Source organism: Kryptolebias marmoratus, linkage group LG15 (assembly GCF_001649575.2).
Source record: "Kryptolebias marmoratus isolate JLee-2015 linkage group LG15, ASM164957v2, whole genome shotgun sequence".
NCBI classification, from domain to species: domain Eukaryota; kingdom Metazoa; phylum Chordata; class Actinopteri; order Cyprinodontiformes; family Rivulidae; genus Kryptolebias; species Kryptolebias marmoratus.
Window position 1 is genome coordinate 19,652,853 of NC_051444.1, and position 22,054 is coordinate 19,674,906.

The 22,054-nt window shown below is 40.6% G+C and overlaps 2 protein-coding genes across 2 annotated transcripts in view; one reads left to right on the forward strand and one right to left on the reverse strand.

Moving 5' to 3' along the window:
* LOC108241591 (cadherin-8-like) overlaps positions 1-22,054 on the reverse strand; it is a 55,272-nt gene that overhangs the window by 11,488 nt on the left and 21,730 nt on the right. The gene's annotated exons all lie outside the window — the stretch shown is intronic.
* Positions 15,338-21,983, forward strand: LOC112450832. The gene is made up of 2 exons (XM_025007954.2): positions 15,338-15,611; positions 15,867-21,983. The coding sequence occupies exon 2, from the start codon at positions 16,113-16,115 to the stop codon at positions 21,180-21,182; it is 5,070 nt and encodes a 1,689-aa protein (XP_024863722.1). The 5' UTR covers positions 15,338-15,611; positions 15,867-16,112; the 3' UTR covers positions 21,183-21,983.

Here is a 22,054-nt window from a genome sequence, read left to right on the forward strand (position 1 = left end):
GAGATCAGAGCTTTGTGATGGCCACTCCAAAACATTGTTATCCTTAAGCCACTTTGTAACCAGCTGGGCAGTAAGCTTCAGGCCATTGTCCATTTGGAAGACCCATTTGTGCCCAAGCTTTAACTTCCTAGCTGATGTCTTGAGATGTTGCTTCAGTATTTCCACATAATGTTCTTTCCTCATGATGCTATCTATTTTGTGATGTGCAGCAGTCCCTCCTGCAGCAAAACAATCCCACATCATAATGCTGCCACCCCCGTGTTTCACAGTCAGGATGGTGTTCTCAGGCTTGCAAGCTTCCCCCTTTTCTCTCCAAATGTAAAAATGGTCATTATGGCCAAACAGTTACATTTTAGTTTCATCAGACCACAGGGCATTTCTCCAAAAATGAAGGTATTAGTTCCTGTGTGCATTTGCAAACTTAAAAAATGGGAAAGGTTTATTCTGATATCATGTCAGACAGTGTGAAAAAAAATGCACGTCTTTTTATATAGTGTATGTAAACTTCTGGTTTCAACTGTATATATTAAGATTTAATGTTTTAATTGAAAAGTACAATAAAAACAGTTGTTAACCTGTATTCCAACACTGGGCTGGAGAGAAAAACTTAAAAAATAAATATTTTAAATATTTTGTTTTAACACATCCTAAAAGCAGCAGCACAATATGTTGTGGAAATATAAAATTCCTCATACTGGGTCTATAGATGGAAGCTACTAACAGGAGTCTATAATTAAAAAAGAAGTAAAAATAAAATATTTACCTAAAAAAATACAGCGAAGTCTGTGATGAACAAGAATCATAATTCAGATTTTTTTTTTTTTGGCGTCCCCAATAAACTTGTTTCAGAATGCATTTCATATAGAGTATATATAGACACACTCAAATTTTCATAATTGAAGGGCACGCAGAGTCTGAGCCACTCTGTAAAGCTCATTCCTGCAGAGAAATGCAGATGTGCTCCACTGTGCCTGTTCGAGCTGTCAAAGTCATTGTTCTCAACCTGAGAAGTCTTGCAAATGAGCGAGTTTCAGTGCCAGCTGCCGGAGCTGGTAAGGCATGCATTGCTGCTGTAGAAGACTTCTGCAGGTACCGTACACAATGAGCTTTCTGTATGAAGGCTTGAATAATTGGCTCTGACAGCTTTGGCTAAGCACTTTTGTTTGTCTTATTGCAAATTCTGCCGTGGGCTGCTTCTAGGAACGGCACTACAGGCTGCGGCATTATTCTGTTTAATGATAATGTGCCCCTAAAGAAACTAGATTGTTCAGATCTTTGTTTATAGTACAATTTGAAATTTTTTGATGATTTTTGGAATTTAGATTTTTTTGCAAATTGAACTGCACCACAATATTTAGACGTTTTAGTCATATTTATATATCACTAGTTTATACCAACTTCCAAACTTTTTTTTTGAATATGTTATTTATCTCATTAAGGCCTGCAGCTTTTTTTTTTTTACTTTTCTTTTTTTTTTTTTGCTAAAGGCAGGTGTTGGAAAGCAGTATTTGCCCGTGCCTAAGAACAAAAGGCAGCAAAAATGAGGGCTTCATTGGCCATATTAATAATCATCTGTGCCTTCTCCTTTGAGAGGCCCATGATATCGAGTATCATTAGACATGCAAATAACAGCTCCATTTTCCTGTCCCTGGGATTAGGATGGAAAGAGAGAAAAATGAAGAAGAGGCATGGCTGTGGCAGAAACAATTAAGCCATCCTCTTTGCGGAAGCACTTGGCAGCCAGCATCAGACTGGCAAGGGGGAGGAGGGGTTAGGAGGGGGTCCTTTGGCTGGGCAAGTCAACATGCTTGTCTGAGTGAATGTGCGGTCGCACCGAGCTTTAAGATGTTCGAACACCCTTGGAGTGGACAGCAGCTTCAAGCACTCCATCTGTATGTCACAATGCCAGCGTTTTGTGCCGGGAAGTGCTGAGAAATAGAGTAGCAAAGGAGAACAAAGAAGTAGAAAAAAAAAGGTAGACAAGAGAAACGAGGCAGAGGAATCTGTATTGTCCTCTGTGGCGAGTGGTGATGACATGTTCCTTTTCTTCTTCCCCTCACGGGTGACCATGAAGTGTGTTAGCACATCGCTCAGAGTCACAACCCTTTCTTTTCTCTGCCACACCGGACAAACATCTCTCCCGCTCTGCCTTTTGGCTAAAAGGGGCCAGCTTTTGATTTCAGTTACACCATTTAGGATGCAAAAAACAAATCCTAAAAAAATATATATATATATACAAAACCACCTCTTATGAGTTTGAGTTTAACTAAATATTTTCCTACACTAAGGTAATTACTCTACCTCTTGGTGCTCTTCTTGAAATTGCCTCTCATAACCCATTTCCCTGATTCCCTTGTTACATTCACTTCATTTCCAACTTATCCTCATCTTTCTATGTCTTGCCATTCCATATAACAAAGCTACCAGGACTAGAAAAAAATCAATCTTTGTCTGTTAAAAGGTTACCAAACAAAATGTAAGAAAACAGGCTAGGTCTATAGGGTATTATTATTCGGCAGCTGAATTGAAGAGGCATTTTAAAGTAGAATAAAAAAAAGGTGGGTTCTCGGTGTTAGCCTGTAAAGAGGAGGAAAAAATAAATAATAAAAGTAAAATAAAATATGTGAAATCACAGTGAGCGGAAGAAAGATAAAAGTAAGCAGCACACTGAGTTCAGACTACCATCCTGGACACGGAGGCAACACAGTGAGTCAAAGTGTAAGAGTACAAAGTGACTGCCTGAAAAGCTCACATCTCCTCACATATCTTCTTTTTTTCCCTCTTTATCACTCTCTTCTTCCTCCCCTGCTCTCACTCTGTGTCTTTTTCTAGAATCGCCCGTCGGTAATGTCAACAGAGATTTCACGGCACGGTGCCGGTGCATCAGCCAGGCCTCACATTTCTCCTACCTGCGATTTACAACAGAGAAGTGGCTCAGGGGGGATTTTCCATGCCAGCAAAGGAAGGGGGGGAAGCAGTAACAGTGGTGAGCGGAGGATGGGGTGGGACGGAAGGTGCCCTTGGGCCTTACGCAGTAAGGCACTCTAACAATGGTGGCGTCGATCACCGGGCTGAGAGATGCTTTTACAGCAAACTCAACCCGCATGACCCCATTCAGACCCTGCTCCTTAAATGTCACCACTCTCCTCTGACAGCACACAAGTCGCAAAGATTTATATTCAGCACAGAGTACCTGCAGCTTTAAGTTTGCGCCTATATATATATATATATATATACATATATATATATATGAAGATTTTACCTATTCATTTGTTGTTTTTGATAATTTTTTTAGACAAATACAGAACTTGAAATGAATTTGAAAAAATTGTAAAAACGTTTAAACCACCATCTAAACATTTATGCTATATCCAAATAATACTATTTTTTATTTCAGCAATTTGTTCTCATAAGTAATTTTGAGACATGTGTACATACATTAATATGAAAACTGATAGCCAATAAGTCTTGTTTATCAACCTGGATTAGAGTAAAACATGTAACCACATTACAAACCACTGTTCAAACTAGTTATTTAAAATACAAAATGTTACAAGTTCTCAATGTTGCCTTCAGTTCAACTGTTTTGCAAATGTTTCTCATTCACTTTGTCCATTCAGAGAAGTGGCAGTTACACATGGTTGACTTGATGATAGACAAAGTGCCATAGTTCCAGCAGTGTTACAATATTACTGAAGATGTGCATTATGCAATGAGTTTAAGATCTTTTGCTGCTTCTTCTACTAACAACTGTTCCTCTATGGGTTGCACAATTGTTGTGCAAAACACATGAGAAGGTTTTCATTATGTGGTCCTTTTACAGTTCTTGACTGCATAGTGTTTCAGAATGGCCTTTTAAAAAAATGCAAGCCCTGTTTACACTTTTCTGGATTTTTGTTGTTCTTCTTCTTCTTTTACACAAAACGGTAAAATCTCCATGCCAGTGCACTAGGTGTTTAGAATATCCACAATATCCACATTAATGAGATGTAAAAATACAGAAAAAAACACTTGTTTATTAAGCAAGACAGACCCAGAGAAAAACGGCAACAGCAGTTCAACTTTTGTTTTGGTTTCTAGGGCACAAAGCGATATTGATAGGTTGTTTCTAAAAGGCTCCGTATCTTCTATCTATAACTGGGGAACTGAATGAAAGATGTAATTTCTCAGACATTTGTCACAGAGGACAAGTGCAATTACTGGCATTTTAAAAATCAGAGTCAAAAATAATAGTTTTTTAAGTGTGGTACACTTTCAAATTCTTTGGACACATAATTATTAAATGCAACTAAGGTACAGTTGAAGATTCCTAAAAAAATGCCCTTCAGTCAAAGACTTGTAGAACATGCTTAGAATACAAACTTCTTACTTCCATCATAGGCACTATGAAGCACTGAGTGTGTTGGGGTGTCCCTCCTGCCTTTTAGGGCATTTAGTTAAAATAGGGAATTATCACACAGAACTCCACTTGAAAAGAGCTGAACTTTCATTTTAACCAGTGCTGTGCTGCAGTGTGAATAGTTTGGTCTTCATTTTACACTGTGGTATTTACTTACTAGGGTTTTTATAAAGACAGGTAGGTCAGCCTGTTGATCACACCGTGCTGTTGCTCTCATCCTGATCTGCTGGTCTTAAAAGCCGTGACACTTCAAACCAACTGTCTGCTGTTGGGAAGGTCAGGAAAGTGTGCAAACGTCTGTCTCTGCTGCCTTCACAATGTGTAACGCACCGTCAGCTTTGTTGGACTCTGTCAAAGTGTTTGTCACTCAGTTCAACATGTTGACTTTTTGTCAGGTCTGTCAGTGGGAGAGATAACTCAAAATGACTATTCAGAGCAGTGAGTGAGCGCTGTACTTTAATATGTCAAAAATCAGCTGTGACAATGTTTTAGATTCATTTGAAATGGAAGTTGTTGTGTCTGATGCTAAAAATAGACAGATTTAAAGCTAAACATTCTTTTTTATCTAGTGTTACTCTACAGAGTACTATATGCAGTACCTTTCCCTCATGCAGTACACTATCTTACCATCGTGTTCAGACATAGATTACATTTCTCAGCTGTCAGTCAGATGTCATCTTTGTTGTGTGTTTAGGTGTTACTTTTTTTTCAGAAGCAGCTGACACAAGGAGACTTGGCCGAAGGGTCTTTTGGACCTGATCCTTTCCATCTGTGTTTTTGTGTCAGGGACAGTAACACCACAGGATCAGCTGTTTAGAGGTTAACCTTCATCAGTGAAACTGTTCAAATCACCAGGAGCAGCTAACCAGACTTTAAAAAATGCCCCTTTAATTTCCCCTTGCATCTGTCTTACTGTCATTGGTTGAAAATCAATGTTTTGTTGATTTCTCCCAATTTTATTTTTACTCCGGACCTTTTTTTATTCTTTATACGATTTATAAAAGTTCCTTTTCTGAGTTTTGATGTGTTCCATCCATGTTCGGGATTCTGGTCTTTTCTTTTTTCATGCTCTGTTTTGATGTATTTGGTTTTCCTTGTGCCTTTTTTTCTTATTTTTGTAAAGCTCACCTCATTGTGCATTCTGGTGAGTTTACTCCCTGTTCTATTTTTACACCAGGTCCTGGGTTACTGTTGCCTCACCTGCGTCTTGTCAGTTTTTTCTTTTAGTTTTTTTTTTTTTTCTCCTGTATGTATAATCTTTGGTTTCTTTTGTTCTTTGTATGATCCTCCTTTGGAAGTTTCCTTGATACGTTCAGTTCTCTTTACTCTCTCTGCATCAGTTTTGTCTGGTTTTTGAATATAGGTATTTGGACCAATATTTTTTTTATTATTTCTTGCAACTTTATTCCTTTCTCAGTAAGTTTTATACTATTTGGCGACATATAGTAAGATTACTGATAACACAATTAGGTGGCCCTCTGTGTCGAGCGGAGCCTAGGATCTATATGAGTCGGCGATTCCTTTGTTCCGGGCTTCATCCATAAGATGTTGTAGACAGAAGTCCCAGTGCTGGCCTTGTAATAATTTTCTGCCTTATTAAAATAAATAGTTAAACTCATCCTTTAAAGAGTAAATTGTCTGAGTTCTCCAATCCTCTGGGATAAAAGGACCGAAAGTGAGCTGAGGGTGGCAAAACTATGCTCTGCATTTGGGTCCTCGATCACACACTTTAACCTAATTTAAAAAAAAGAACTTGTTTTTGAAGGTTGTATTTCTACCCTCTTGACTCCACTGGACTTCTTGACCCATGATCGTTCCACCCAACTACCCCCCAGTATGTTCATTTGAAAAACCTCAAAAGACGTACTGTTAACACATTGGTGGGAAGTCGTTGTAGTAAAAGATGTTGACAGGAACTTAATAGGACCCCTATAAAAGTATCTAATAACTGTTTTAGTAAATACAGTCACCAGTAATAAGACGAGAGCTCACAGACATTTGAAAGAAGTCAGCATCGCAAAATGACTTCTGCCTGGCAAGATACAGTGAGGCTTGCCAGGAAAGCTTTTATTTATTTATTTTTGAGTTTGTTTTTTTTTTTTTGCCTGAGTCAGTGTATGTGTGAGAGAGAACACTTGCCTCACTTCCTGGCTTTTTGTGTGTATATGTGGCAGCTGTATGTGTGTGCAGCTTTGTTCACTAAAATGCACAGAAAACACAGCCCGTACCTTGGAGTTTGTGTGGATTTGTGTGTGTGTGTCCCCATACAAGTGCCCCCTCCCTATTACAGCTGACTAGTAGATAGATGCTGGCTGTCACACCTGCCTGACTTTGTTCCTGCCAGATGCGGCGGGGTCGCAGGGAAAGCGCCCAAACACTCATCAATCTCCACCGTTGTCCAACATTCTTTCGGCTTCGGTGGTGGCTTCCAATATCCATTTAGCTGCTCCAGATGCTGGCAAAAAATGCTTACATACACAGAAACTGGGTGACCAAACCTATTGACCTGTGCCGTCACTTCAGGGGGATGAAAAGAACAGAGGGACGTCACAGTATCAGGAGCGATCTCTACAGCATAAGAGCTTGTGACAAATAAGAGTTTAACTCTGCGAGGCTGCTGTTGTCATTAGGCTGGCAGTAAAATAAATTGAATTTGGTGTGTTCCCAAAGGCTGCTGTCTGTCAAGTGTGATACTGTGAGCTTGTGTACATATAGGGTCTTCTCATTCAATAGCATTTAGGCCCCCTTCACATTAAATGATGACCCTGCTATGCTCTCCACAACCTACACAGCCTACATTAGAAAGTGTGTGGATCTCGGAAAATTTGGAAACCCTCCTTCAGTGTAAAGAAAAATCAGGATGCTGCTGTGCTTTTAGTACTCACTATTTTCTATGTCTCAAGACACCCTCACCATGCTCTATACCCCCGTCCTGTAATGACTCTCTCAGACAACATCAAGATGCAGCTGGAGGCATCACATCTGCTTCAGGTTGTTTCCATGATGTTGGCACAATTACTTTTGTAGGCATGAGGCTGGTCCTGCTTCAAATTCTCAATGACTAAGCAGTGTTGATGCAGGAGAACCCCACATACTGGATATGCTGCCATTACACTCCAGCCAGGACCTCTAAACATGCATGCTCAAAACCAATGTGAATCTATCACACTCTATCATGTGAAACAGGGAGCCCACTGCATTCTTAAGATAGTATCTCAATGGGTTGCAGCCGTTGGAGACAAGCTGGCAACTCAAAACTGTGAGAAAATGGAAATTTTCAGTTGCAGCCTCACTTAATTCTGAGTGTTCGCAACCAGCAAGCCACATGGCTACATTTTGCAAGGGCAGTTTTTGAAAATCATGGCCTATTTTCCTGTGCATGGCTTTCAAAACTATTCTAGGCCATGCACATTATTTTGTTGCTCACAAACACCCAAATTAAACCTGCATTGGTTCACTTTGTACCCAAATAGGCAGCCACCCCAAATTTATAATTTAATCAACTGGAGTGATAGTTGGATTTGGACCTGTTTTTCATTATTTATAATTTATCATCAGCGTGGTTAGATCAGAACATTTCCCCAAAAATGTTTTGAGACATTTTTAAGACTCCTATGTAAAAGCTGTTCGCTGACTAGAGATACAGGTTTTATTATGCCTCTAAAGACCAAGTCAAGATCCTGCAAAGCCCATGTTCTGGCTGATTTCTTATGGTATAGCAGGGTCGTGATCCAGTGTGAAAAGGCCCTTAATGTTGGATGGACTTTAAAAAAAGAGAGGCCTAAAAGGTTGCAGAGCAAAGAGCATCAGATTCCAAATAAATTCCAGGAGAATTTTGGAAGCAGCATAAATATTACTTTTTTTTTTGTTATAAAACCTCATTTTCTTGCCTTAATAAAAGCACAAAACTCAGTTGCATGTGAAATACATGCCTGATCTAATATGAGAATCACACAGAGAAGCCAGAAAAGTAATTTCCATCATTCTGGCTTGTGCAGAGTTTTTCAATTCCCTTGATAGGAAACAGCACTTGAGTAGCCAATCCGCTAATGGGAGGGAGGGAGGGAAATGGAGATAGCAAATATAAACCTGACAAATAAATCTTATCCTGCTGGAGTTTTTTTTTTTTTTTTCCTTTCTACAATGCCAAAGAAAAAAAAGTTTTTAATGAGCTTGTGGTGTCTGAAATATTTATGGCAAAATATGAGGCGGCGGACAGACACACACAGAGGAAAAGTTGAGCTCCGCTAAATAAAGACGAGTTCCTGTGTAATGTCTTTTAGAATGGGAAATCATTCAAGTTGTGTTTATAGCTGTTGGTCAACGGCTGCTGCAGCAGGTCACGCTGTCATATTCCAAAAAGATGTTTTCATGCAGCAGCATTTTATCATTTCTTTTTTTTTTGACACAGTGTAGTTACTCATGGTGCTAAAATGTTCTTCAAACAGCGATGGTGTGAAAATTTAGCTCTCACACGGTTTCCTCTCCTCACCCGCCTCTCACCCTCTTCCTCTCAGCTGTGGTTCTCATACTGTCTTCTCTACTATTTCACCCCTGAGCTCTTCTTCTCTCCTTTTAATTCTCTATCTTCTCCCCTGAGTCTCCTGAGGGTTGCAAAATAATGTACACAAACATAAGAGGCAAACCGGAGAAGCGCCTGTGTTGTTTACAGTAGGAAAAAAGGGGAGTGAGGGGGGGAACTCAGCTAAAAAAAAAAAAGAAAAGGAAAGAAATCATCACAGCGTGCATTTCCATTTCCGCACCCACTTTAATTGTGGAGAAATCAGAAAGTTGGGAGAATTCCCCTCTGTATGCAGATGCACTTTGATGCTGTCACTCACACGGTGTGGGGCTTTTGATTAGGCTTGTCTGTGCACTAGAGGCTCAGGACCACGTTTGGCAAGACGGAGCCATTAAAATTCCAGCAACTTTGGCTCCCCCCTCTGTCTCTCTGTGTCTTTTTTGTCTGTCTCTCTCCCAATTGGGTCACCCTTGTGAAAGACTTAATTCTGAAAGTAATGTCTCTAATCTGTTGTGCTTAAAATGCAAGAAAAATATGATCTGGAGCATTATAAAATACTTTAAAAAAGATAAAATTTTGCATCAGAATTACTTAAAATCACTACTTACAAAGCAAGTATAACTTTTAAAGTAAAGAAGCAAATTAAGGCTTTTGTGATGTGCTGGTAGTGCCCTGCCATTGTTTTCAAGTTTTTATTAGCGTCAAACACAGGTATTGTTCAATTCAACTTAATTATTTATTTTTGTTTGTTTGTATGTTTTAAAGCATGTAGACAAAAAATTAAGAAAATACTGAGTTGAAAAAAATGTTTCATTTATTGTGTTAAAGCTAAATGGAGAAATCTAATTTTAATGGCTTGAGTTGAAACTGTCTATGAAAGATGAATTTAACGGGTTTAATTGAAAGGTTTAACAGGTAAAAAAGTTCTGATTTTGAGTGCAGAATGGATTTCCTAGTAGAGGAGCACAGAACTATCAGATGATGGGTAATTTGTTCATGCAATGAATTACAACCTATACTTGCATTTCAAAAAGATGCACCCTCCTGTGGCCATGGGAGTAACTGCATCCCATTAGCATGCTGCAACCTCGACACCAAAAAAAAAAGTTTGGATGTTATGTAAAATGTAAATAAAAACACAATGCAACAAGTTTCAAATCTCAGAAATCTATATTGTATCCATAATGTAACATAGTAAACAAAAGTTTAGGCAAACACATTGTATCGTTTATTGGAAAAAGAAAAAAAAAAAGTTAAATTGGTCAATAAATGGCTGTTAGTGTATGTGGCATGAACACGAAATAACTGCAAGAGAATTTTGCAAATACGTTCAGGGGCAACAGGTCAGAGATTGTGGGGAGGCTCACTCTCAAGAGTAAACATGGGCAGAGGTTCACCTGTCTGAACAAAAAAACTCTGTCTAAAACGAGTAGAACCATTTCAGGATAATGTTCCTCCAAAAAAAAAAAAAAAGGAAAAAAAAAGAAAATTGGAAGACTTTAAATATCACATCAAAAATGTGAAGAAATCTCAGTGTGCAAAGGACAAGACCGAAAGTCAATATTAGATAAATGTGATTTTAGAACCCTCAGGTAACACTGCATTAAAAACAGGTCTGATTCTGTTCGGGACATCACTGCATGAGATCTACAAATGCACACATCTACAAATGTAGATGCTGCCCATGGGCAGCTTACACACTTTGAAAGGCACCTTTAATGGCAAAACGTTTATACAGGTTTTAGAGCAACACGTTCTCCCATCCAGAAGACATCTTTTTTCAGAGACGGCCTTACATATTTCAGCAAGACAATGCTAAGCGACATACTGCATCCATTACAACAGCATGGAGAAGAGTCCAGGTGCTGAGCTGACATGCATGCAGAAAACCTTTGGTGCCTCTTAAAAGGAAAAATCTGGGAAAGAAGACTCAGGACTGTGGAAAAGATAGAATTGTACAACAGACAAGAATGGGACAACATTCCCTTTCAGAACCTCCAGCTGCTGCTCTCCTCAGTTCCTAGATGTTTACAGACTGTTGGTAAAAGAAGAGGGGATGCTTCACAGTGGGAAACACAGCCCTGTGCTGTGCTTTTGAGATGTGTTGCTGCCATGAAATTCAAGGCGGCTTTATGTTTTTCAAAAAAGGTACAATTTCTTAGTTTAGAAATTTGATATGTTTGCTATGATCCATTGTGGATACAATGAGTTTATGAGATTTGCAAATCACTGCATTATGTTTTTCTAAACATTAAACACAAGATCTCAACTATTTCAAGATTTGGGATTGTATTCAGAATTATTTATTTTAATCCTAATCTTATTCATAGTTTTTTTGTTTGTTTGTTTGTTTTCCCAAAGTAGTTTTTTCCTCTGGTAATGACTTTAGGTTTTTATCTTGTGAATCTAAGTTTTGTGTTTAAAATTCAAGGACAGCAAGAACAACTAATTTGATTTCATGTCATGTTTAAAAGCATATAAGCAATCAAGAACTGCTATCAACGTGAAACCTTTGTTGATCGTCTGTTTTTTTGTTGTTTTATTTGTTTTTCTTCCTCATTTGTTTCATCCATAAGTAAAGAACAAACAAATATTTTTTAAATTAAAAAAAAAAGAGTTGGGTTTGAAGTTATATTTTTCTGAAGCTTGCTAATGAATAGCATGGTTCACAATGCTTCACACTCAGTGTCTGCCACGACTGTAAAACAACACAAATGAAAATGTGAAACACACATGTATTCGTACCTTCCAAAGGCCTGATTTATGTAAGAAATGTGCTTTTCCTAATGGACTTTTTTTTTGTGGCATTGTTTTGGTCCTTGGGAGGCAGAAAACACCATTACAGTTCGGGACACAGCACCTGCATAAGAAATGTGTGTGTATGTGAGTGTGTGCGTAAAAGAGAGAGAGAAAGAGTTTCACAGTTTGAATTTTCAATTTGTGTCCCTGCAGAGAGATAGACTGCAAAAGACAGAGGTGGCTGTGGTTCTCTACTTGCACCTATTAATTTATAAGAGACATATTATTGACTGAAAGCTTTTGTATTTAATTCCTTCAATTTCATGGATACCAGTAACAAAAAAAAAGCCCTCTGATCCATAAGAACTCTAGAAACACAACGCCTTACAACGTCGCACACCTGTGGGATGTTCCAGGATTCAGTGAAATGTTTATGCTAATGTCTGGTCAGACATTCGGAAAGCGAGTGTGAAGCAAAGACACCGATGGGCAACCAGAGAGAGGATGAAGAGATGACACTCTCACTCCTCTGCACATGCAGGCTTTCTGCTCTGCCTTCGAAGAGTCCCGGGGACATCTTCCGTGCACGCTGGGTGTCACAGCAGACGGATGAGTGGCTTCAGAAGCACCGTGCCATTTCCCCTCCTCACACTGAACTGTCACAAGCACCTCCCCCACGCCTACCCAGCCTGTCGGGCCAGTGCCCGCTAGAAGACTCACTTACACACACACACATACAAAAGGATACGCATATTCATACTTTCACACTCTCACAGGAACACGCACCCATGCCTCGTTCTGTCTCTGTGTGATTTACACTCAGTGTGGAGCTGCGCAGCCACAACCAGCACCAGGAGCCTCCTCTTTAAAACAAACTTAGTAACTCTACAAGACTGGATTCTCTCTGTAATAATTCACGTCACCTCAGTAAATCTTACCACATATGGTACGGAACAAAACCAAAGCTTGATTAAATTTGCTTCGTAATAAGTCATTCGGTGCATGGCATATCTTCAAACCTGCTGCCCAAACCTCCACAAACTGAAGATTATAAATTAATAATACAGCTGTGATTGCATCTTTACACACACATTTCTGAGCCGTGTGCCCGAGTGGTTTCCACAATACGAGGATAGTTGCAACCACTGCCAGAAAATGATTATAAGCAGCCTTTTGCTGTTTTATTCGGATTCCGATGATTGGAGAATAAACCAGCGGAATAAAAAAAGAAATGGGCGAAAAACAAATGCAGCCCTCGAGACGACACACAACAAACAGAATATTCAAAAGAGGACCAAGCTACAGTATGGAAAAAGGGATAAAAATGTCTCGCTCTGAGAATTCAAAATTCCCCCATGGCAAAGCTGCGTGCGCTTACAAATCAAAATTTGCCACCAATTTGCTCTTGTTGGGATTTCTGGAGGGGGACAGTGGCTTGTTTGCCACCTCACCACCCCCACCCCCTCTCCGTCAGAAACCGGAGTGTTCAGAAATCAAGCTTGGGACAGAAACATGCACATTTACTGGACTGGAAATGAAAGCCTCAACTAGAACTGTGCAGCACCAATATACGCTCATCAATACTCGTGCATTAAGGTTCTTTTGCAAAACCACATTAACGCTTCTGGTAAAACCCACCACTGCTCTGTGTCCCCTCCAAACCTCCCATAAATCTAAAGCGTCTCTTCTTCCAGCAGCATCATTGCAGAGAGGCACACTTTTCAATTTCTGCAGTGAGAAAAGGACAGGGGGTAAAAAGCCTCTTCCAGTATTACATCTTTTCTACTTTATTACCAGTCTTGTGGGAGAAAGGGGGCAGCTTTGCAGCCGAGCTATCTGTTTATATTTTCTTTACAAGACTATATTGGAATTATAATTGTGTTCTATGGTGCCTTGTTTTGGTGCCTTGCTCTGCTTAAAGGTCCTGTGGACCTGGGGAGATGAAGAAAAATGGACCCCTTTTGAGGGATTCGATTACTGAGAAGGAAAATGCAGCCGCACACTGCCCCACCCCCCCTTTTTTTTCTCTTTTTTTTTCCTTTTTCTTTTCCCTTTTCTGTTTTCCTCGAGGTGCCAATCTGTGGGGATGCTCGATATTGGAGCTGGAACGGCGCTGACGCAAACGCACTGGAAAATAATTTCTTTTTGCAAGAAAGGTGGAAACAAGGAGAGGGGAATATAAGTGAGACGGCTCATTATGAATTAAATAGCTAAAGAGAAGTCTCCAACATGCTTTTCCCATTGACCACAGATCCTGCCAGAGGGATATTAATTGCTTTATTGACTCATGTGATGGTTGCTTTTTTTTCCTTCTATACCAGAGGTCATGATGTTGAAGTACTTTCTTTCTCTTTTTCGTTTTTTTTTTTTTTGGATAATGTGGTGTTGCCTTGGGGATAGTGTTTCTGCTGACGTAGAAACCAGATGTAAGAAGAAATTATAATAGAAACATATATCCCTAAATGCATTTCTACATTTTGGAATGCAGCTTTTGATTTATAATTCAGCAGAGAGAATCATTGAAACGTGGGGCGTCTAATCTTTTGCATACATGCAGCTTCTGGTGCTGTTTGACTTTATTTATCGTTTACACAAAAAAAATATTTCTTACTTTTTAGTTTTGGTATAAATAAAAAAAGAGATAAACTTTTATCTCTAGTCACGACACTGTAACATGCACTTTGCACACAAACAGCATAAATATTCCATCACAATATGGATAACCGCTGATATTCTTGCAGCTCAACTACATTGTGTAGTGCAGTGGAGTGAGACAGTGAATTTGTATCTTTAATAATGTTTGGAAGTAATTAAAATGCGAAGCCACGGGCCCAGAGTGCAACCACAGGTGGCAGCGACAAGAACACGGTGAGAACAGCCTTGATGAGTGCGCGCCTCCATAACTCATGTCCATCTAACTCACAATTTCTAATTTTATTATTGCTCTTCTTATTTATTTTTATTTTTTTTATCACTATTACAAAGAGATGGGTTTGCCATTTTTACACAACAATTTCCTGTGTAATATCATTCTGTCAATAAGTAATTACTTGCTTGGCAAATTGCAGTGCAAAATGTTCATCGGAGGGGAGAAGATCCATATCAATTGTTCATTTGCATAATGCAAATGAACCCTGGGAGAGGAAGAAACAACTTTGCTGCCATCAGTGACAGTTGGATGCCAGCTCTGCTGCTGGAGGAGTGTAAGTGACTTTACTAAAGAGCAGCATAAAGGTCTACAGCATTTTGTGTCCCGAAGCAGGAAATAAACTAAGTCCAAGCCCCAGGCTGATTTTTTTCTTTTTTTATATATTTTCACATAAAGACAAACAGGCAAAAAGCGGGGAGGGAAAGCGTTGCCAATGCTTGACAGGGGAAGCTTGGTTTTTTGAATACTTGTCCATTTGCTGACACATTAGAAGAGGGTGAACTTCCCGCCACTCCATTAGGATTCCTCTTTATAGAGTAACACCATTTTAGCCCCCTGTTTACTTAATATGCAGGATCCGGACTCAGTATTTGTTTCTAATCAACTGATAAGACAAAAGGCCTTTTTCTGCAGCCCCTGGAGGATGAAAACCAAACTCCTAATGGTCATTAGTAGCAATTAGGGTCCGTAACTGGCACACCCAAGTCCACTTTTGCTGTGTTGGCTGCTGAGGCGGGCGTAGATGTGATGTGCACATGGGGGATTGTTCTGTTCTGAAGTTGCAAATGTTATGTTTTCAGAAGCTGTTTCATTCATGTAGAGCAAAAAATGAGGAAAGCCTGCCCTCTTGTGTTCTTTTCAGGTATTGTAACTTGACAACCGTTTTTTTTTTTGTAGACAGAAACTTTATTGAACGGCAGAAGTAGTCAAGAACAAAACGGCAATGGCGTCAGCACTTATTTCATGGTGTCTTTTTCGGAAGAAATTTCTGCAAATATCGTTCGCTAGAGGTTGCATTGCTGGTATGTACTAAATCGATAATTCTGTAACATTGTTTTTGCGCTTGATGTTACTCGGTAACGTATTATTTCAGTCTAAAATTAGTCGTTTTGCTATGTAAATTACACGTGAGTTGTAAGGTTGTCCAACATGGCGTCAGTACCGCAGATTCTTGCTTATGGATATATTTAGGATGTTATTTAGCAGAAATTCTCTGTAAAAGTGCATTTATGCTGCACATATTCATATTTTTATCATGTTGTTCTTCTTGTTTTCAGTTTTACCCTTTTGAATGTCATTAAACCTGCTGACAACGATCTTCGGTCTCCAGAGTTATGATATGAGGAAGGTGTTAGATAGCCTTTGCATTAGACATGCACCAGAAACGGCACAGTAAAACAGCAGCATCCACGCTCAAGAAGATAATGCAGTCATCGCATCTAGAGTGAAGCAGACCACTACTACGCCCATAGCAGCGCGGCATACAGCAGTGATCCTGCAGACGTCTCCTACTCAACTCCACCATGTCCAAAAAGACATCATCTCTCAAGACCCAGTCGGAGGCTTCATACGTCTCCTCTACAGGCTCTGCAGCAGCCAAAGCCAGAGCAAGGGCTGAGGCAGTCAAAGCCCGCCTTAGCTTTGCAGCCAAAGAAATGAACTTAAAAGTAGAAAAAGCCAAAATCGAAGCATCCATTGAATTTCTACAACAAGAAAAAGATGTAGCGTCAGCCATTGCTGAAGCAGAGGCATTAGAAGCAGCTGTTGTCTCACAGATGGAAGCACGCAGCAACCCAGGTCCTTCTGTAATAGCTGAGCGTACCGAACAATATGTCACCAGCCAGACTAAATTTGTAGAGGGGTTGGAAAGTGCTGCTCTTCAGCCATCGCAAGTCGGAAATGTACTTCAAGATAGACCGGAACTCACAAGCAATGAGTCATTACACTCTAAACAAGAGGACGATCCACAGCAAACTCCAGTCTGCCCTCCCAATTATCTTGACAACTCCCAAAACCCCCCAGTTATTATCTCATCTCCACACACTAATAAGGATTTCACAGCCGATTGGTCAAACCAAGTAGCAGCATCTAGTTTCTATGAAGCCAGACCCTCACGCCAGGAGTCTAGAGATTCCAATGTAAATGACTTTATTAGGTATTTTGCTCGCCGTGAAATAGTGTCAACAGGACTACTTCAGTTTAATGACAAACCCCAAAATTTCAGAGCTTGGAAGCGCTCCTTTGAAAATACAATAAGGGGTTTAGATCTAACGGCGAGTGAGGAGATGGACCTGATGTTAAAGTGGCTTGGCAAAGAATCTGCTGAACAAGTAGAGCAAATCAGAGCTATACACATTAATAACCCAGTCAATGGCCTCAACATGATGTGGAACAGGCTTGAACAATGTTACGGATCAGCTGAAGCAATAGAGGATGCACTTTTCAAAAGAATTGAGGCATTTCCAAAAATCACACCCAAAGACTATTCAAAACTAAGGAAGTTTAGTGACCTGCTCATGGAAATTCAGAGTGCTAAAGATGATGGGGACCTCCCTGGTCTGGCGTTCTTGGATACAGCAAGAGGAGTAAATCCCATTGTTCAAAAACTCCCCTTCCACTTGCAAGAAAAATGGATTACAGTAGGAACTAACTACAAGCGCACAAAATGTGTGTTTTTCCCACCATTTAACATTTTCGTAGACTTTGTGACTCAAGAGGCTGACTCTAAAAATGATCCGAGCTTCAACTTCACATCGTTTCCTGATTTTTCCAAACCAGATAAGCTGCCCTGGAGAACAAACAGACAGAAAGAGGTTTCAGTGCACAAAACTGATGTCGTCTCCCACCCCAGTTCAGACATACATAGATCTGTGAACAAAGCTGTGGATATTGGCAAGATTTGCCCCATTCACAAGAAACCTCATCCTCTCTCAAAATGTAGAACATTTCGTATGAAAACACTGGATGATAGGAAAATGTTCTTAAAGGAGAACAACCTTTGCTTCAAATGCTGTGCCTCATCTTCACACATTGCAAGAGACTGTAAAGTTAAGGTACAGTGTTCTGAGTGCCATGATGAGAAACATTGCAGTGCTCTCCACCCAGGACCAGCCCCCTGGCAGAGAGAAATTGAACCTGCGGTAGACCATGGCGGGGAGCCTGACTCCAAGGAACCAGAGGAGATCACTTCCAGCTGCACCCAGGTTTGTGGCACTAATGAAGCAAGTAGATCATGCTCTAAAATCTGTCTCGTGCAAGTGTACCCAGCAGGATGCCCACAACAAGCAGTAAAGCTCTATGCCATCCATGATGAACAAAGCAACAGATCATTGGTCCGCCCTGAGTTCTTCGAACTATTTAATGATTGTGGACCCAGCTCTCCTTACTCAATCAGAACATGTGCTGGAACTAAAGATACTATGGGAAGGAGAGCTATAGGCTATGTAGTAGCAGCCTTAGATGGTTCAGTCCACATTCCACTGCCTAGCCTTATTGAATGCAAAAATATCCCAAATGACAGAGATGAGATACCCACACCCAGCGCGGCTATGCATCACAGCCATCTGAAGTCAGTAGCTAATCTTATCCCTGAACTGGACTCTAATGCCCCCATTCTAATGCTTCTTGGACGGGATGTTATTAGAGTTCACAAAGTCCGTAAACAGATAAGTGGACCTAACAATGCACCTTACGCACAAAAATTAGACCTCGGATGGGTTGTAGTAGGAAATGTTTGTGTGGGTGATATCCACAAAACTCTTGCTATAAAGACTCTGTTCACAAATGCCACTGAGAAGGGTCGTCCCACAATGTTTGAGCCATGCCCCAATGTTTTCAACATAAAAGAGAAACATTGCGAAATACAAGTTCCATTCAACTTAGGGACCCAGCTTGTGGACAGCACTTGTGAACCAGATCACTTAGGATGTAATGTGTTCAAACAAACCAGACATGACAATTACATCGCACCTTCCATTCAAGACAACGTCTTCTTAAAAATAATGGAAGAAGGAATAACGAAGGACAAAGATAACAACTGGACAGCTCCCTTGCCATTCAAACTGCCACGGCAAAAGCTCCCTAACAACAGGCCACAGGCCCTGAAGCGCCTTATGTCACTTGTGCATAACTTCGAACAGAAGGAAGAAATGAAGGAACACTTTGTGGCTTTCATGGACAAAGTATTCAAAAACAACCATGCAGAAATTGCCCCACCACTAAAAAATGGAGAAGAATGTTGGTATTTGCCACTATTTGGTATTTACCACCCCCGTAAACCCAAACAGATCAGGGTCGTCTTCGACAGCAGCGCCAAATACGAGGGTGTATCACTGAACGATGTGTTGTTAACAGGACCAGATCTTAACAACTCCCTGTTAGGTGTCTTAATACGCTTCAGAAAGGAAGCTGTTGCCTTTACGGCAGACATCGAACAGATGTTTTACTGTTTCAATGTACATGAGCAAGACAGGAACTACTTGCGTTTTTTGTGGTTCCGAGACAATGACATTTCTAAAGACATTGTGGAGTATAGGATGAGAGTCCACGTCTTTGGAAATAGCCCGTCACCAGCTGTGGCCATATATGGCTTGCATCAGTCTGTTCTACGCAGTGAGCCAGACAGTGATCCAGATGTAAGGCAGTTTGTCACACGGGACTTTTACGTGGACGACGGACTCAAATCGCTTCCCACCATTGAAATGGCCGTGTCCCTACTCCAAAGAACCCGTGACACACTTGCAAAGTCAAATCTCAGACTGCATAAAATAGCAGCTAACAGAAAGGAAGTGTTGGAGGCGTTCCCTACCCAAGATCATGCTAAAGATTTGAAAGACTTAGACTTTGAAGCCGACTCAGTCATCATGCAACGCAGCCTAGGTCTCCTTTGGGACCTAGGTAGAGACTGCTTCACCTTTCGAGTCCCAGATGAGACAAAGCCCTTTACGAAAAGAGGTGTTTTATCAACAATTAACAGCCTTTATGATCCGTTAGGGTTTGTAGCGCCAGTCACTATACAGGGAAAGTCTATTCTGCGTGAACTGACAGTTGGAAATGGAGACTGGGATACACCATTACCCCCAGAAAAGGAAGAGTCCTGGACCCTTTGGAAGGACTCACTTAAAGAACTATCTGATCTGACTATTGCTAGAGCATACACAGACATTTCTCCTTCAACAGCCACAAAAAGAGAGTTGTGTGTGTTTTCGGATGCGTCTACTAAAGCCATAGCCGCAGTGGCTTATCTCAGAGTGACAGATGCAGAAGGAAACTGTCAAGTCGGGTTTATTATGGGCAAAGCGAAGCTTGCACCACGTCCAGATCAGACCATACCAAGACTGGAGCTTAGTGCTGCTGTATTAGCAGTAGAGCTTGCAGATTTAATTGCTGATGAACTTGACCTCAAACTGGACTGCACTATATTCCATACAGACAGTAAAGTGGTCCTAGGTTATATCTACAACGAGACTAGGAGATTTTATGTTTATGTTAGTAACCGTGTAACCAGGATCCGCAGATCTTCTCAGCCGAGTCAGTGGCATTATGTGGCTAGCAGTCAGAACCCCGCAGATCATGCCACTCGTTCTGTACCTGCGTACCAGCTGCCCCTTAGTAATTGGCTCACTGGCCCTGACTTTTTGCTTCAAGTCCAAAAGTTCCCACATGAGTCTCACGATCTTGTGGACCCTAGCAAGGACTCAGATGTTAGACCTTGTGTAACTGTTCTCAAAACTGCAGCTTCAACTAAGCATCTTGGTTCGGATAGGTTCAGTAAGTTTTCTACATGGAGGTCACTCACACGTGCTCTTTCTAGACTACTGCATCTCATCCACAACTTCAAATCACCATCAAACAGAAACAATCGCTGCAGCGGTTGGCATTACTGTGAGACAGGACTCACTGTTGACGAGTTTAAACAAGCTCAAAATATTGTGATTCAAGCAGTACAACAGGACGTATATTCGGAAGAAATCCAGTGTATACAAAACAACGAGAGTCTACCCAAAACCAGTCCTCTCAAGAACTTGGACCCTTACCTGGATGAAAATGGACTCCTCAGAGTAGGTGGTCGCATCACTGACTCGAACTTCACTCAAGGTGAAAAGAACCCACTTCTAGTTCCAGGCCACCATCATGTTGCAGTTCTTCTCATAAAGCACTACCACAATCAGGTTCATCATCAAGGTCGCCTGTTTACTGAAGGAACTATACGTTCTGCAGGATGGTGGATTATAGGTGGCAAAAGAAAAGTGAGCACCGTCATCTATCATTGTGTAACCTGCAAAAGACTTCGAGCTCCTCTGAGCACACAAAAGATGTCAGACCTTCCGCCAGATCGTCTTTCAACAGACCCTCCATTCACAAATGTGGGCTTAGATGTGTTCGGTCCATGGTATGTGTCTTCCCGACGCACCAGAGGAAGTGTCAATCAAATCAAAAGGCTCCAGCTGGTAACTTCGAGGCGTCAGATGTTTACAGACATCAGTGGCGTCAGGTCCAGCACCTGTCAAACACCTTCTGGGACAAATGGAAGAAAGAGTTCCTTCCTATTCTTCAGTCACGTCGCAAGTGGCAAGCCAGCCAACCTAATGTGAGCTTAGGAAGTGTCATCGTACTCAAAGACAGTCAAGTACCAAGAAATGAATGGCCTCTTGGACTCATAACTCAGGTGTTTCCAAGTAAAGACAATAGAGTACGTAAAGTAGAAATTAAGGTAGCCAAACCAGATGGTTCAAAGCTGTTGGTAAGACCTATTTCAGAAATTGTAGTTTTGGTTCCTTCATAAGATAGCTTGTTTTTTCTCGAGATTCTTTTGTGGCGTTTATTCACGCCAGACGGGGAGTGTTCTGTTCTGAAGTTGCAAATGTTATGTTTTCAGAAGCTGTTTCATTCATGTAGAGCAAAAAATGAGGAAAGCCTGCCCTCTTGTGTTCTTTTCAGGTATTGTAACTTGACAACCGTTTTTTTTTTGTAGACAGAAACTTTATTGAACGGCAGAAGTAGTCAAGAACAAAACGGCAATGGCGTCAGCACTTATTTCATGGTGTCTTTTTCGGAAGAAATTTCTGCAAATATCGTTCGCTAGAGGTTGCATTGCTGGTATGTACTAAATCGATAATTCTGTAACATTGTTTTTGCGCTTGATGTTACTCGGTAACGTATTATTTCAGTCTAAAATTAGTCGTTTTGCTATGTAAATTACACGTGAGTTGTAAGGTTGTCCAACATGGCGTCAGTACCGCAGATTCTTGCTTATGGATATATTTAGGATGTTATTTAGCAGAAATTCTCTGTAAAAGTGCATTTATGCTGCACATATTCATATTTTTATCATGTTGTTCTTCTTGTTTTCAGTTTTACCCTTTTGAATGTCATTAAACCTGCTGACAACGATCTTCGGTCTCCAGAGTTATGATATGAGGAAGGTGTTAGATAGCCTTTGCATTAGACATGCACCAGAAACGGC